General features: G+C 29.7%; 1 protein-coding gene and 1 long non-coding RNA gene across 3 annotated transcripts; one reads left to right on the top strand and one right to left on the bottom strand.

Annotated features, from left to right (window-relative positions):
• The first annotated feature begins 7,727 nt into the window (after positions 1–7,727).
• Positions 7,728–11,652, top strand: LOC110736171 (IRK-interacting protein-like). 2 transcript variants are annotated; one of them, XM_021916326.1, is made up of 3 exons: positions 7,728–8,709; positions 9,984–10,272; positions 10,354–11,652. In XM_021916326.1, exons 1-3 carry the CDS (start codon positions 8,476–8,478, stop codon positions 11,445–11,447), a joined length of 1,617 nt encoding a protein of 538 aa, XP_021772018.1. In that variant the 5' UTR covers positions 7,728–8,475; the 3' UTR covers positions 11,448–11,652. The 2 variants fall into 2 exon arrangements, with proteins under 2 accessions (XP_021772018.1, XP_021772017.1); XM_021916325.1 differs by having other exon boundaries at positions 7,729–8,709; positions 9,984–11,652.
• A 1,405-nt stretch (positions 11,653–13,057) lies between these two features.
• On the bottom strand, positions 13,058–14,152 carry LOC110735998. Its single transcript, XR_002514179.1, has 2 exons — positions 13,978–14,152; positions 13,058–13,441 (listed from the first exon to the last, which is right to left on the bottom strand). It is a non-coding gene; the product is annotated as an uncharacterized LOC110735998 (long non-coding RNA).
• Between the last annotated feature and the right edge of the window lie 2,868 nt (positions 14,153–17,020).

The raw sequence follows: 17,020 nt of genomic DNA, 5'->3' as shown, positions 1-17,020 counted from the left end.
ATATATATACATAACTTGAATAATAAGAAACAAAGAAAAGAGGAACAAAAGAAAAAAAAAAAGGAAAAAAAAAAAAGGAAAGAATCGCAAAAGGAAAGAAGCTGCACATGAGAACTCAATACCAGCTACAAAACGACGTAGCATAGGGGGGTGTAGGGAACACACCCTACACTAGGGTGTAGGGTAAAATTTTCACCAGTCCGCGAGCTTACTCCAAGCAATCGGGCCCGATCAGATACATAGATTAACAGCTGGACGTGCCTTTTCCTTGGGCTTTACTTCGGCTAGGCTAATGTTGGTTTCTGGCTTTCAGTTTCATTATTTGATAGTATTTATCCTTATAAAAGGATAGATATTAGTGGGGTGGATTTTAGTTTTTTTTGGCTTTTCCGCAGCTTTTACGGAGTAGTTAGGTAGTTTTAGTTTTGGGGGGAGGCATTAGTTTAGGGAGTAGTAGTACGTAGCAGGGAGTTTTAGGTAGTTTTAGTTTTGGTTTTCTTGGTAGTTTTAGTTTTCTTTTCTTTTAGCTTTAGCTTTAGTTTTCTTTTAGTTTTAGTTTAGTTTTCTTTTCTACTTTTCATATCATATCAAGATTTATTATTTTATTTTAATACTATTATTCTTCTTCTTATTTTAATTATTGTTTGTATCATGTTTAATTTGATTGCTATGTTTAGTTTACATTTAATTAAAACCCTCGAATCACACATCTATATTTTTTTATAAACAAAAGAATACAGGTTTAACATGTAAGACACTATTTACCATAAACAGATTATATCTAAAAACCAATAAACACAAGATCACTCAAGATAGACAATATAACCTCAAAAAAAAAAAAAAAAAAAAAATAAAATAAAAAAAAAAAACAATTTTCAACTGAATACTTTTCAGAACACAACTTTGATAGCTTTCCACCAAGCTTCATTTAATTCTTGTGATTGTGGAGATATTTCACTCAACTTATGCTTAAAAAAATACTAGTGAGTAGTCTGGGCGTTGCCCCAGGTTGCTACTTTTGTAATCGTGTAATTGGGGTATTTTTTTTTAAGGATTTTGAAATCTGAAATCGATATTATTGAATGTGTATTTTTTTTAATAATTAAATCATGTAGTTTACATTTATGTACATTTCTTTTTCATATTTATAACATGCTTGATAATGGGCTAAGATGGTAAAATAGTCAACTTTGTTATAAGTGGTTGGGTGTATGAATCCCTTTAACCTTATATTTTATATGAATTAATGCGGGTTGCTCGGGTGACGTGGCGTAACGATTAATGTTAATTCAGTAATGATGTGGCATAAAAAAGATGTTGGGTAGGTGATGTGGCATCATGAAGTGTTTGAGAAGTGATGTGGCGTAATTTAAAAGAATCTACGTGGCACATGGACATTTTTATAAACGCCTTTTAATATACTAGTATAGATTGGATGTTGTACACATAGCATGAGACTACCATCATCCAATGTCTTCAAGCTTTGATCAATTTTCATGAGATTCTCATAAGTGAGACATAGGTGAATGAGGTCTTGAATGTTATTAATACGAGATGGCTCGATTACAAAAAAAGATTTTCTGACTAAAGGAAGTAAAGATACATCAATATTAAGGTAAGATGTCACAATTTAGACTATGTTCAATTAAACTTATTTAAGTTGATATTTGCTTATTTTGAAAATTATCATAACTCATTAAATCAAATCCGAATTTTTGTTTATTGTTAAATACCTTTAATTTTGTAATTAAAAAATATGAAAAAAAATTGATATTTGGAAAGTTCACAATAATAAGAATCTAATGGTACTGAATATCTTATTTGATAATCTTTTATTTTAGGGATCATCAGTGCACAAGATCAAAGTTTGGTCAATTATGAAAATCAAGTCAGATTAAGGCGATCAAAAATAGTGGTGATCATTTTAGTGATTTAACTTATATGTGTCTAATCTATCTATTCTAGTGTTTAAAATTTTAAACCACTAAAAACACGTGTCATCTCCTCTGTCCATACCTTTTTTTTTTCCTCTCTTTTTATAGCTTGTATTTTTTAATGTAGAATAAAGAAATATGACTCTCCCTTTGCTACGCTACCAATACACTAATCGTGGTCTCGTGGGGATTGAGTTTATGCTCGTGGGAGTTGTGTTTATATTAACAAGACTAAAATTTCATATACACCCGTGTGCATAGTATTATTGCTCATTTAAAATGAGCAAGATATCATATTTAATTGGGTCTACCTACTTTTGCGTGCATGTACTCCTATATTTGTGTACTAGATGGAAGCCCGTGCGATGCACGGTTTTTTCATCTAAGATTTTTAATTATTTTTGATTTATTGTATTTAATAATTTCAGACAAAATTACAAAAGTTTAATATTCTTTTTTTATTTTACTATAATTTATAATGAATTTATTAAATATAAATAAATTGTAAATATGATTTTTTTCATCTAATTCGTTTTTAATGAATTCATAATATTTAAATATAAATATTATTAAATTGTAAATATGAATTTATTAAATATAAATAAATTGTAAATATGAGAAAGGAAATATTGATACTCATAATATCTTTTATTTAAATAGAATATATTTAAATAATATGTAAAATATTTAGATGAAAGCCTGTGCGATGTACGGATTTTCATACATATATCTCAAGAAAAGATATTTCTTATATACTCTAAGTTTATATATATATATATATATATATATATATATATATATATATATATATATATATATATATATATTTAACTTATTTTACAATTTAATTATTTCTGACAAAAAAAAAATAAAAACAAATAATAATTTAATTAAAATGATATTTTCAATTACAAAAGTATAATTTTTTTTAATGTAATTTATATCGCGACTTCATTTATTGTTGTTTTGTATTTTATTCGTTGTTCTTAATTATATGACAATAATATGATATCTTTCAAAAAAAAATTGTAAATATGATATTTCATTGATTACATATTAGGATAAAATCTTTAATGTGAAAATATAATAATTTTTTATTTTTAAAATTATTTAAATCCTAAATCATTATTTGTTGCTTTTTACACTTGAAATTAAACTCTCAAATCTATATATCATTATGTATATTTCTTGTGATCTCTTGATCTCTAACAAATTATCTGTCTTTTAAAATTTTTAGACATAAATTTTTTACAAGATAAAGTTTTTTATTGGGTTAATTTAATTTTTTTTTATGAAAAAAACATCTTATAAATTGGGTATTTAGATAAAACCATTAATTTCATAAGATAATTTTTATTTTTTTTAATAATTTAAATCCTAATATCCTACGGTTTTTTATACATAAAATCTTAGAAACATAATTTTTGTAATTAGATTATACTCATAATATTTTTTTACATTAAAAATAAAGTTATTAGATGTAATATTTCGATGTAAAAAAAATTTGTATTAAAAAAAAAAATCGATAGGATCACCAACTTAGTTCACACCGATATCTCTTCCATCTAATAAAAGTGGATAAATAGAATATGTTAGCAAAAATAAAATTTATATAAAATTAATCTTTATAGTCTTATAAAATAAATTAAAATATTTACCAAAAAGTGAATAATTGTTGTGAAATTAATCTAAAAATTGTAATTATACAAAATTAAATTTATGCATTGGAATTTTTTCATCTAAATGTCACAAATTTTAATTTAATTATAATTAAGGAATAATATTTATTTCTTATCATAAACACTATTAAAATTTATCTTATAATAGTAGGTATATAAATCCTATATCTAAAGATGATTAGTTTAAAAGATAACTTTTAGTTTTTTAAATAAATTTAATTCTAATAAATCAATATTCGTTGTTTTTACTTACGTGAAAAAATTCTTAAATCTCATTCGCCAATTTTGTTTAGGTGGCAAACGAATTTTTTAATTCCAAAATAAAATAGAAATCTAATTTTTAATTGGTCGAAAATATACCTTTGCTTAAGTGGCGCTCCGAATGCTCTTGAATAATGCCTACTTTATTTATATATATTAGATTAGTAATGATACATCTATTTTCAAGTATCCTTAGTTCCTCAATTTGCAATATTCAAACCATATATCTTTAGAAATTAAGATAAGATTTACTAAGCTTTTTTTTTTTGTTTTTTTTTTCCAGGAAGATTTACTAAGCTTAAGTGAGTCAAGCCTTGCATGGAATTGCAACACGACAATTTTTTTTTTTTTTTTTTTGTTTTTAACGGATTACATTTTAATTTTGCTTTAACAAATCAAGTGACCCAATTAATTGCATCTTTTAGTAGACGGTTAATAAGCATCAAATACGAAGTATATAAGATGAACCATTTTAGGGTGCAAGCCCAAAGTATGTGGTAGATGGGCCGCAAGCTTCATGGGTCATTTGCGGAGCGACAAAGGCTATGCTTTGAGATGAGACAATATGTGATGACTGATGAGCAAGGTCTTTGAAATGTGTTACATGGCAGCAAGTTTCATATTGGTGACACTTGAAGACTTGTGGCATTGTGCTGCATTAGCCATTAGGAGAATAGGAGATAAATGTGCTAATTATTTAATATACTGGGCCAATTGCCTGATTTGGGCATTGACATGGCACGATACATTACTGTGTATTTCGTGTCGAATTTTAGGTACTTGTAAAATTAGAAATTATTCTTATAAAGTTGTAATCGATTAGGCTTTGTATTCTATTCAACTCATCTTTTTTTTTTTTTTTTTTTTGGATATGAACATATTATACATGAACTTATTTTATTTTTAAAGAATTATTTTGTTTGAAGTAAACTTGTTTATTTATGAAATTTTCTTGGAAAATAAACAACTATTTTGAACTTTTCTTACCATATAATAACTTACATGAAGTTATTATAGAGTTGGAAACAACCTTACTACGAGCATACTTATTTTAAGGAAGTCAACTAATTTAATGGTAAATTTTCGTACAGTAATAATAGTACTAAAAATGCGCAAATTTTATCAAGTGCACAAAATTTTCTTTGATGGTTAACGCCAGAATAATCTCATCTACAACTCAAAATTTTCCTTCATACTTATGTAGTACTCAAAATATACGAAGTATATGGAGCTCTAAACACGTCGTAAAACGGAGAACAAAATTCATCAAAGAGAATTTAGGGCATCAAAAAATTAAAAGAAAAATAAAAAGAGAATTTTGGAATCTTCTTTTTTACAGAGCGAACAATCACAACAGGACAAGCTGCAAAAACACTATACGAGGAAAACCAAGAGGAATAACATCTCCCTTATCTTTTCACACTAAATGTCAAGCAATACTAACAATGCAATATTTAATTAAAAATTGCCACTATTTTTCAGTATAAAATTACTTCTTCATATACTACGTACTTTGTTGGATGACTTTGTTTTACATATAAAAGAAATGTGGATGACCAAATCTGAAAAAATTGAAAATCACAATTCATTTATATGTATATTTTTGAATTTTTTTTTATTCAAATATAAATTACAATAAAGTTACATAAACATAACTAATAAAAGTATAATAAGTGCTTTTTAATTAATTAACATGTTTTCACTTAAATGATATATATGGAGAAAAATAAGATATTTTCCGTACAAAATAATATAAGTCCATACTACGTAGTATATATGTATACGACTATACGTATATGGAGAAAATAAAAAGAATTTTTGCATAAGGTGATGAAATATACAAGTATATCTTTTTGTTACAGTTGTATTTTGCTCAAGTTTTACAAGGATTTCTACATTGGTATAATGTGATTATTCATAATAACACTAAATCATGATTAAGTAAGCCACGTATCTTCTCAAATCTAAACACCTAAATACCTAATATCTTGTTTGTATATGGTATAGCCAAAACGATAAATCCATCCAAAAGGGGAGTGGTTATATCATGAGTGTTGAATTTGAGAGGATTATGAAAGTTGGTAATTTGTGATAATTGTTGTCATTGTCTCATACAAGTATCCTAAGTCTTTTTTTTGACAAATTGACATACACTAGTCTAATAGCTTTGTTGATCTTTTTTGATATATGCTTATAGGTTAATAGTAATGTATAGCAAAAACATGGCAAGAAAACCATCTCATAATCTTCTTAATTAGACTATAATTTGTTTACCTTATAGCCACTTATTTCAGGAAAAATAAATTTAAATCAGTTCAAATAAGATATGTTCAGGAAAACAAATTTTGATAAAGGTTAGTACATAAGGGTGGACTAACCACATTTCAAATTATAACTAAAATAAGCTCTAATAAGTTCGCTTCATTAAGTTAAAATAACATAAGATAAGTTCTAATCAGTGGTAACCGTGCAAATAAAACATACCTTAATAGGCTATTAATTGTTAGCTGGTTTACCTGACTTGTCTTGATTGTTAGCTAGGCAACGGTGTTACTAATTGTTTCGTCACTTGTTTGATTTATTGATTAGTTGCTTGTAACGAAGAGTACAGTCAACTGAAACATAGCTTGTATTACTTCGTTTGATTTGCTTCATTTTGTTTGAAAAGTAAAAAGTGGATTAATTACAACTAATTAAAAGTGATTTGTGCAATTAACGTGGTCATTTTCTAAACAAGATTAGTTAAATAAGACGGAAAGGCTTTTTGCATGTGGAGGTTGACAAACAGATCTGGAAGCTTTTTTATGGGTTTGTTGATTCACTAACTTGATTAACATTTATAATAATTAATTAATGAACTCTTTTTAATTAACAAAAGTAGCTATGTATGAGAGGCAACAAATTAACAAATTATATAAACAAACCTATTTAACCCTACATGTAATTCCATTACACATTCAATATACTGCTAATATACATAATCACTATCTTATACACAAGTATCACAACCATATTATATGTCCATATCTCACATGACCTGTTATTTGGACAAATTACAAATTGTTCATTTATTATCAATTTTTTTTTTATTGAATCGAAATTTTAATTCTCAATTATACATTTATTCTCCGTATTATCGAAAGTACTTTGACAGCTTGACCATGTCAGACCACACTAAGATCTTTGTTGAATTAAGCAAATTAATGAGATATTGTATATGAGAGATGATATATTAATGTTAATTTGTCCAACTTTGATTTGACATTAAACTACCGTACCAACTTCCTTCTATTTCATCCTAAAGTCTTCATGAAAAAAAGTTCAACTATTTCCTATGTCTTTTCATATTTGTTGTTCACTAGTACAAAAAAATTAGACATTATTCTAGTAAATTACTCCATAAAAAAACCAAGTTGTTCTCAATGATTTCATGGGCTAAAATATAAGCTACCAGTAATTTATTTTATCACTAAAGCGATCAAAAACTGTCCCCTACATATCTACATTGTATCATGTTTGTGTAAAATGGCAATTTGTAAGTTCTGAGCTCCACCCGTGAATCATGTATTTCTTTGTTTTTTCTCAATGATGAACTACTATTATTTTGGTTTTGGTCCTAGAGTGCTACCACCATGTCCACATCTAAGGTTGTACAAGTACGCCATAACTTATAAGGGTATCATAATCTATTACTTGTACTATTTACAACCGCAACCCTTTTTCTTTGATACGTACATAATACATATCATCAAATATAAAGTTTTTCATATTTCATTCATTCAATATGAGTTGCATGTACTCCGTAATATTTAAGAATATGCACAAGTTTCCGCTATAAAATAATAGCGGAGTTTACAAAAATTTTAAGAATCCATACATAGACTATCTGCTCTGCACATAATAGTGTATCAAATATAAAATGAGAAATATGCTTTTTTAACGAGGAGAAATATTAGTTAAGTGATTACTATATGCAATATCATAAACGAGTAAATTAGAGGTTATATATAAGTTTAAATTTACAATATGAGGTGGCATAATTATACAAATAAGCATGATAAAGTGTTACAATGAAGCAATCATAACAAAAGTAGTGCCATCTCCATGTTTTGTGGTCACACACTCACAATTATAAATAAGTATACCCCTACAGTATACACCATTACACCCCCTTCAAAAAAAAAAAAAAAAAAAAAGTCTAATTATAAAAGAACCAAGGGCATTTTAGTAAAAATGAACCTTATCTTCCTCAAATGGAGTAAATTCCACTCTTCAACCTTCTTTCCTTCACATGCACACCCTTTTAAGTGAAACATATACTACAAACACACAAATTCACTCCTAAAAACCTCAAATTATTCTTTCTTTTCTCTCTCTTTCTCCATGCTTCTTCTTCACTAGCTTTATAATCTTTCCATCCCAAAAACCCACCAAAAAAAACTTTAAATTTTTATCTTCCAATTCCAAATCCAAAAAAAAAAGTTCCTTAAAAAACAGGGGACTCTTTTTCAGATTCAGGGTACCCCTGTTTTTATGTCAATTAGATTGTTATTTATATGCAAGAATTTAATTTTATTGGGAATAATTTATAATTCATATTAATGGAAGAAGTAAAAACAGGAGTAAATAATAATGGTGATATTAGTAGGGAAGAAATACAAGCCGCCATTGCTAAAGCTGTAGAACTCAGAGCATTACATGCTGCTTTAATGCAGGGGAATAGTCCTTCTCATCTCAGATTTCGTTCTTCTACTTCTCCTCATCATCTTTATCATCCTTCTCATTCTCGTCCTTCTTCTCAGTTTTCTGGTCATGATTACCCTGTTTTTACTCCTGTAAGTCTTCTTTTAATCCTCGGAAATTTACGCGTTTTGGTTTTTATTTTTTATTAATAGTCGTGTTGATAGTGTAATTTGAACTAATAACGCGATAATTATATCTTGATAGTGATGGTGAGGTGAAGTAATTTTTTTTTGGGGGTGAATTGATTGTTTGGTATAGCATCATTATCTTATTAAATTTTAGAACATACTTCTTTGGATGAAATTTATTTGTGGTTCTTGTTATAAGAGGGACTTCCTTGAATTTGTTTCTAGCAATAATTGTTTACCATGTCTTGGCAATTTTGTTATTTATTTATTTTTATATTTATTACATTCTATGAATATAAAAAAAAAAAATTAATAAAAAATCTATGTGCTACTACTACAAGTGATCTAGTATAATCAATTTGACTTTTTCCAATAATGGGGTTGCCTACTAATATGACTATGACAATTCTATTGATTATTTGTTGGCAATTGATTGCTTACATTCCCTTTCTTTTTCTAGCATTAGCTTCTTTTTCCTTTTTTTTTTCTCTCTTTAAAATAATTTAAGGGGTTGGTGATTTTCATATTTAATGTAAACATTCTTTCCACAAGTACCAAATCCTAAATGAAATAAAATCAAACTTGTACATTTGAAATTCTTAACATGATTTTTTTTTTCAACTTCGATTATAACCAAAATTTGACTTTTCATAATTAAAGTACTCGTGAATGCACTTCAACCCAATTTGTTTGACTAAAAGTAAGTAGACATAGATTATTGATTAAAGCAAATCAATAATCCCAATAGTAATTACTACTCAATTGGTCGGTAAAAAGATTTTTCACTCCCCTAACCATAAAAAGACTTCACCTATTTGAATTACTTAATACGTGAACAGTTGTCCGTGGTACAAACTATTCTTCTTACAGAGTATGATGTACATCATGTAGCACGTTAAATTTAACTTTTACGGCCATAAATTTATCATAAAAAATATTACTCCGTATATTTTTACATTTGTCTTAGATAGTTTACTGGCTAGAGGAGTGAAAATTCCAGTGGACAGTTAGACAAGGTTAAAGTGGCATATTAATTTTGAGTTAAGAGAGTTAAGTTTCTAATATTGCTATTAGTATTATAGTCATAGAAAGTAGTGATGCTTAGAGTAAAATGCAAGGTATGCTTCACTTCCTTATAGTTCAAGGGAAAGATTATTTGATGCTGCATTATACATTATAATACCATGTTGATTAGTATAAACATTAAGATGCTTATAATATTTATGATATTTTGACAGAGTTATGAAGATGAAAATTTGCCAGGGTATGGCCATGTGCAAATAGCAAGCCAAACGATTAGCGAAAATTGGGATGAAATTAGAGATAATAATCAAAACGCGCTCCCTCCTGGATTAGTAAACTTGGACAACAACAGCCATATTTGCCCTGCAGATGATTGTAAATCTGTGGCTAGTTCGTGCACGAATAACCTTACGTTCCTACAGAACTCACCAGGAACCGAAGTCCTTAAGTCAAGGCGAAGAAACAGTTTAGGAGACCTGAAATCAGTATCATCCTGCAACAACTGTAAGCCTGCAACTATTAGCAGCATTGATTATAATGATAACAAGAGTAGCAAGTACTCTAACATCGTGGTGCCACTAACAGATTCTCATGCTACTATGACTGCCCCACATAAGAAGTCGCGAGGTATGATCCTGTCTTGGCTGTTCAAGAGGAGGCAAAAGAACGAAAACAGTTCACCAGTACGGACTGATGATCAGTCTGAAGAAGTCTCCCAAGTTCTTAAGGATTTCGGAAGTGGTGTATCAATTGAAACTTTGAAAAAGGAGCTGATTGATGCAAACCAAAAGAAGGAAGCGGCCTTAATGGAAGTGTCAGAGATGAGATCTTCGTTTGGGGACTTGAGAAAGAAGCTCGAGAACTTAGAATCTTACTGCGAGGAGCTGAAGAAGGCTCTTAGACAGGCAGTATCGAAAAGAGAGAAAACGAGTGATGGGAAGAGTAATGAGGATAGCGAGATGCCTGTGAGCGAGGAGGTTATGGTGGAAGGATTTTTACAGATTGTTTCAGAAGCAAGATTATCAGTAAAACAGTTCTGCAAGACTCTGATTGAGCAAATAGATGAGACTGACGAACAACTTACTGAGAACTTGAACTCGATCCTAAAACCATATAAACTATCAGTAAATTCAAGGTACTCAAAAGCGGTTTTCTATCATCTAGAGGCAATAATAAATCAAGCATTCTATCAGGATTTTGAGAACTGTGTGTTTCAGAAAAATGGCATGCCGAAACTGCTAGATCCTCAGCAACAACGGCAAGCACAGTTTCAATCGTTTGCTTCGTTGAGAAACCTGAGTTGGAATGAGGTCTTAAAGAAAGGAACCAAGTATTACAGTGAAGAATTTAGTAAGTTCTGTGACCAGAAAATGAGCTGCATAATTATGACCCTGAATTGGACTAGGCCTTGGTCTGAAACATTACTTCAGTCATTTTTCGTAGCAGCAAAATGTATATGGTTACTTCATTTGCTCGCGTTCTCCTTCTCTCCGCCTTTAACAATCTTAAGGGTGGAAGAAAATAGATTGTTCGATCCTCACTATATGGAAGATATCGTAACTGATAAACAGAAGGGACACGGTCCAAGTCGGGTTAAGATTATGGTGATGCCAGGGTTTTATGTCCAAGATAAGATTCTAAGATGTAAGGTTCTTTGCAGGTATAAATCTGTAGTATAATGTAAGCATTTTGTTTTTGGTTAATTTGGTTGTTCTAAATATTTTGATTGAGTAATTTGATAGAGGAGACTAGAGGGTTTGATTGTAATGCAAGTAACAAGTACAAGTAGCATATTTAATTTAGTTGAATATTCTTCTGTAATTTTTTCAGATTATTTGACTTATGATATTAAAAAGCTTTAGTGGTTGACGGTTGTAAAGTAAATGAAGATTGATTCTTTCTTGCATTCTAAGTTGTCCGTACTTTGGTTACATATCATAAAAATGATAACATCTCTGTTTTCATTTTCACTGTTATTTTGAAAATAAACTCAATCCATTATCCAAAATAGAACGAATCACTAAATCAATACTCTATCCACCCCACAAAAATCGACATATAAAGATTTCGTTCCTAGTCTTTTCGATGTGTCACAATATATTTGTTGAAACTTCTCTAGCTTGTTAGCGTATGTAACATGGATCATCGAATCTCTCTTTTCCGCCTTTACATTAGATCAGAGGAGTATTATTTTTCGAGGTTTGGGGGCTTTTTGTTAAGTATATACTTATTAGATATAAACACCAAATATAATAACAAGGAAGTTGTACAAACTTTAGTCTATTCAATATAGCACTCAATGGCATGTATGTAATCATGTTGACAACCTATCCTTATATCATGGCTTTTAATTTGCATTATTATTAACCTCTTTACTTTTTCATTCGTGGGTGTAGCACTACATAATTTGAATTGTTCATATTTAAGACATTATAGTGCTACTTTTATAATTATACTCTTTTTCCTCAATAATGGAGATTTTGATGTTTACAGTTAAAATTAATTTTATTTTTAAAGAACACTGTTTTCAGCCCAGTCCACAGTTATATGGACTGGGCTAAAAAATGTCCTTAAGTAGTTAAGTGATTCAATATTCTGGGCCCAACAGGACAATCTTGATCCAATGAAATAAAGTGGCACGGTCTCTTGATAGTTGGGCCTCCAATTCGATGTCTCAAAGCAACTAATGACCCAAAAACACATTTGATATCGCATTTTATATATAATATTATAATATATCTTTCAGAACTGTCAAGACTTTACCAGCTGTTGTAAAATTAATGGAAATTGCAATGACAAATATGATGAGGTACAAAATCAATATTTGAATTCTAGAAATAAAAAATTAAAATTGATTTTCATGCTTCAGCTTTCTAACATATATATTTGTATGATTGTACAGCTTTATTTGTTTGCTAGCCAATTATTCATTTATTTGAGATAGGAGGCTAGAGTAGTTGACTAGTTCTCCGGCTTTCAGGCGTGAGGTCAGGAGTCGAATCTCACTAAGCACATTCTAAGGGCGATTCCCCTTATATTCTCTCCCTTCTAGGATGAGCCTTCTCCTTATCATTTAAAAAAAAAAAATTCATTTACTTTTTTTTTTTTTTTTACCAAATTATTCACTTACTCGAGCCTGGAATAATAGTTTACCACATAAACGTGGCTTAATAATGTACGAATTATAAATTAATGTTTATTTTATCTAGATTTTCTCTTAATCGAGATAAATAAATTACTGATTGATAAGTTAATAAAAAGTCTAAAATATCATACAAGTACTCGACTATTCAAAGATTTCAAAGTTCAAACCCTCTTTATTCATGCAAGATATAATTATATTACAAACAGTAACTTATAGGCTTATTCTACTAAGTACGTAGCAGCCCACACTTTTACATACGTATTATTCTCATAATAACACAATTTATTCACACTGATTATAATTAGAGGGTAAATAAGTCGCGATTAGTCTCCTTTTTTTCGATTATAAGGCATGATCGAGCAGCATCTTAACAAGGTCCATAGTAACAGAAGCAAGCCCATTTTCCTTGGTACCACTCTTTCTTTCCATAGTAGGCATCCCAGACGTTCTTGCACTTGTAGGAGCAGTTATCTGTCCACCAAGCTTTGTACAACCATCCACAAGTTTTTGCTTCCGCCATTTGAATTTCTAGAAACACGACAATAAATAATAAATAATGTAAGATATGTTGAACAATAAACAAGCTTATAATTTGGTTTTATTGTAGCGTTATATACTTCATTTCTTGATCATTCACGGTATGTTAAGAAGTACGGCCCTTTAGAAGGACTATCAATTGATAAGCAAGGTTATATAATCACAAAAAATGATCATATTAATTAATTAAGATGATAATAAAGCTAATGCTACAATACCATGCAACAATGATCACAAACAACTATTCATCAGTGGATCTCAAGCCGAATTAGTGTTAACTCACAGATTGTATTGTTTCGGATGAAGTTTTTTATTAAGGCGATTGTTAATCAAATCTGTGATGTAACTAGTTCTAAGGTGATTTGTACTTGTATTGGAATTTAAGATTTCCTAAGAATTGTTTGTAAGTGCCGTTTGGCTATCTATTATTAATGAATTTCTTTTTCTTCTTGTCAAAAAAAAATAAAAAAAAAATAAATAAAATAAAATAAAAATAAAACATGATTAAGGGGAGTGGATTAACTCACCAGTGTTCACTACAAGCATGAACAAGAGAGAAAGTGCAAGGAGGCTAACGAAGTAAGTAGACTTAGCCATTTCTTCACCCTTTGCTAGTTAATTAAGCTAGTTTTCGAAAAATGCACTTTCTTTTGATTTGTGTTTTTTCGAATTTGTGAGTTGTGATTTTTCGTTGTATATGAGATGGGTATTTATAGGATCATATTTACCCTTACTCCTTAATATATAATATCCATAATCTTATAAAGAGTTACAATAGAAGCAGTCAAATTGCAAAAACATTCAACAAATTAAAGTAAATAATTAAAGAGATAAACAAAGTTAATATTTTCCCCTTTGTGATGAGTAATGTTATGTTGTCATGATCTCGGACTTTTGTTGGTTTTGAATTTTTCTTAAGGAAAAACAATGATGCTAGATCTCAACTAATACTACGTACATTGTTTTGACATTTATTTATTTATTTGCTGAAAACAATTTCAATCTACGTATCACATATGCAAATGGGTAAGATTGTAAGGTTTGAAAGATAAGGTTAAGAAAAATAGAGCCTTGACAAAATTTTACACGAAGGCTCTAAGACGCCGAGTAAGTAGTTTAAGTCAAGAACGCAAGATGTTTGAATATCTAATAGGTTAAGTAGTTCACGTGTCTTAATAAGCTCCCGTGGTATTGATTATGGGATGAAACGTCAATGTGAGTACATATTTGAAAAGAGGTTTGATATTAGTATGTTGTATAGGGCCTTGCGTTAGGTCCTTAGAAAGGGGTATCCCCACAATTCAAGTTACTACATACAAAAAATATGTATGTACATAGGGGACGATGTTGATAAGTCTAGCTAGTTGGTAAACTATAGCTTGGTCCGGGTTAATATTTTCATGAGTTGAAACAGCAAAGCTCGGTTCGAGAAGCTTGTGAACGAACTATCTCAATTTTCTTAAAACTATTTTATTCTATAGGAAAAATATATTTTAATAATTTTAATTATTGGCGATTTACTTTTAATAATCCCAACTAAGATTTATTATCTAATAATCTCAACTATCAGTTTGCTTGTAGTAGTTCCAACCGGTTAACAAGTGGTCAACAACCTTTTATTATAGGTTACCAAGTCACGTGTCAACACGTGATTGGTCCATAAAAAATTAAAAAAAAAATTTTAAAAAAAAAACACCCCGCCAGCCACCACTCCCAGCCTGACCCCCCTGCCCTCGGCGCCAAGAACCCCCTCCCCCAGTTGCCGGCGCCGGCTATACCCCCCGACCTAACCTCACTGCACGTAATGGTCGTAATCCCTCTATCACCAACCCCTAACCTCGCCGAAACCCTAACCCATCTCCTAACCTTGTCGGAAACCGGTCGACCAACCCCCTTAACCACCGAAAACGCCCGGCTTCTGTTGGTGGGCTGATGCTGTTGTGTTGTGGTGGCGAGTGGTAACAGCGGTGGTGTTGGTGGCTGGAATGATGGGCTAGGATTTTGGGATTGTTTTTTCTTTTTCTTTTTTTTTTTAATTTTATTTTATGTTTATATATTTTTTTTTTAATTTTTAAATTTGGACCACTCACGTGTTGACACGTGGCTATTAAAACCAAAAAAAAAACTCTTTCAACAGGTAACCGGTCATTGGGCCAATTGACCAGATTGGTAAATAAATAAGACCCCTAGCGATAATTTGGTAAAAAAACTTGCTCCGGCGAGAATTTGGTAAAAAAAAGCTAACCATATGCGACAATTTGGTAAAAATAATAAACTCCAGCGACATTTAGACCAAAAAATCTAATCTTTTCCAACAAACTTTTAATCCTAAATTAATTTGTTTTTGTGTTTTTAAATTTATTTTTCCCATTTAAAATTTTAAATTAATATGTCATCCCTTTTTAGTTTTCTAAATTCCGATACAAAATTTATTTCCAACCCCTTTTTTAAAAAAATTATTTAATAAGGGGTATGAAACTTAAATGAAAATTGATACTTAACATTTTTTTTTCTTGATAATGTTATTTCCATAAAAAGGGTCGGTAAAAAAATCCATGAAAAACAAATTTAATTAAGCATTTGCGAGTAATTTGTCGGAAATTTTTGTATTTTTTGAGTTAATAGTCACCTGAGATTATTTTATCTACCAAATTGTCGCTTATATTAACTTTTTTTTACCAAATTGTCGCTAAGGTTTTTTTTTTTTTTTTTATTTTTTTTACCAAATTTAATTGGTCCAGGTCATTGGAACCATTGGAGGCAAAATAACCCTATAGTTGGGATTATTAGATAATAAATCTTAGTTGGGATTATTAATAAATCGCCCATAGTTGGAATTATTAAAGTGTATTTTTCCTATTCTATATAACATAACTTAAATTAATTAAAAGTAAAATATAAAATAAAATTTGTGAGAAGTTTAAAACACAGGAGAAATATAATTGTATAGTTTTATAGAATAAGTTTTACTTTCCAAACTCAAATTGAATTTTGTGTAATTTAACTTGAAATTTCAAGCTCGATAAAGCTTGAGAGTCGACCCGACTTCAACTGCAAATCTAACAAAGTAACGAGCTTACCTAGAGCACTCAAGCTCGATCTCAGCCCGCTAGATTATCACCCTTAACATGTACGGTTGCTTGTTGTATGGGCATATTGGGTCATATTTACCGATTTTACTTGATCTAAGGTCCTGTACACTTTACCTTAAAAAAATAATATTAAATAAAGATAATTTCAGTTCGGTAAAAATAAGTTTAGTTCAGTAATTTTTTTATTTTTTTTAGAACTACAGTCAGTAAAATTCAGTAACTTTAAAGAAGAAATATATTAGAAAATCGGTAAAAATAATTTCAGTTTAGCAAAAATAATTTCACTTCAACAAAATAAGATGAAGTGAACGGGGCCTAATTCTTGAATTATATAACACGTGGTAGTGAATTCGTGATATTTGTGCCTACTAGATCTAAAATTAGATTACATTAAATAGAATAACTTAATTATTAGTTACATTTACAAGAGTGGTTGTTGGCCCTAAGTGAAGAGGAAGAACTTAATAGTTAAAAGGAT

Source organism: Chenopodium quinoa, unplaced genomic scaffold, assembly GCF_001683475.1.
Source record: "Chenopodium quinoa cultivar QQ74 unplaced genomic scaffold, ASM168347v1, whole genome shotgun sequence".
NCBI lineage: Eukaryota > Viridiplantae > Streptophyta > Magnoliopsida > Caryophyllales > Amaranthaceae > Chenopodium > Chenopodium quinoa.
Note: the sequence above shows the minus strand (reverse complement) of the source record. Positions and strands in the feature narration are given on the sequence as shown.

Bases quoted from the DNA above. Each gene is read 5' to 3' on its own strand.
- LOC110736171 (XM_021916325.1), top strand. From the start codon at position 8,476: ATGGAAGAAGTAAAAACAGGAGTAAATAATAATGGTGATATTAGTAGG. The intron at 8,710-9,983 runs GTAAGTCTTCTT...ATATTTTGACAG, and splicing joins ATTACCCTGTTTTTACTCCT to AGTTATGAAGATGAAAATTT.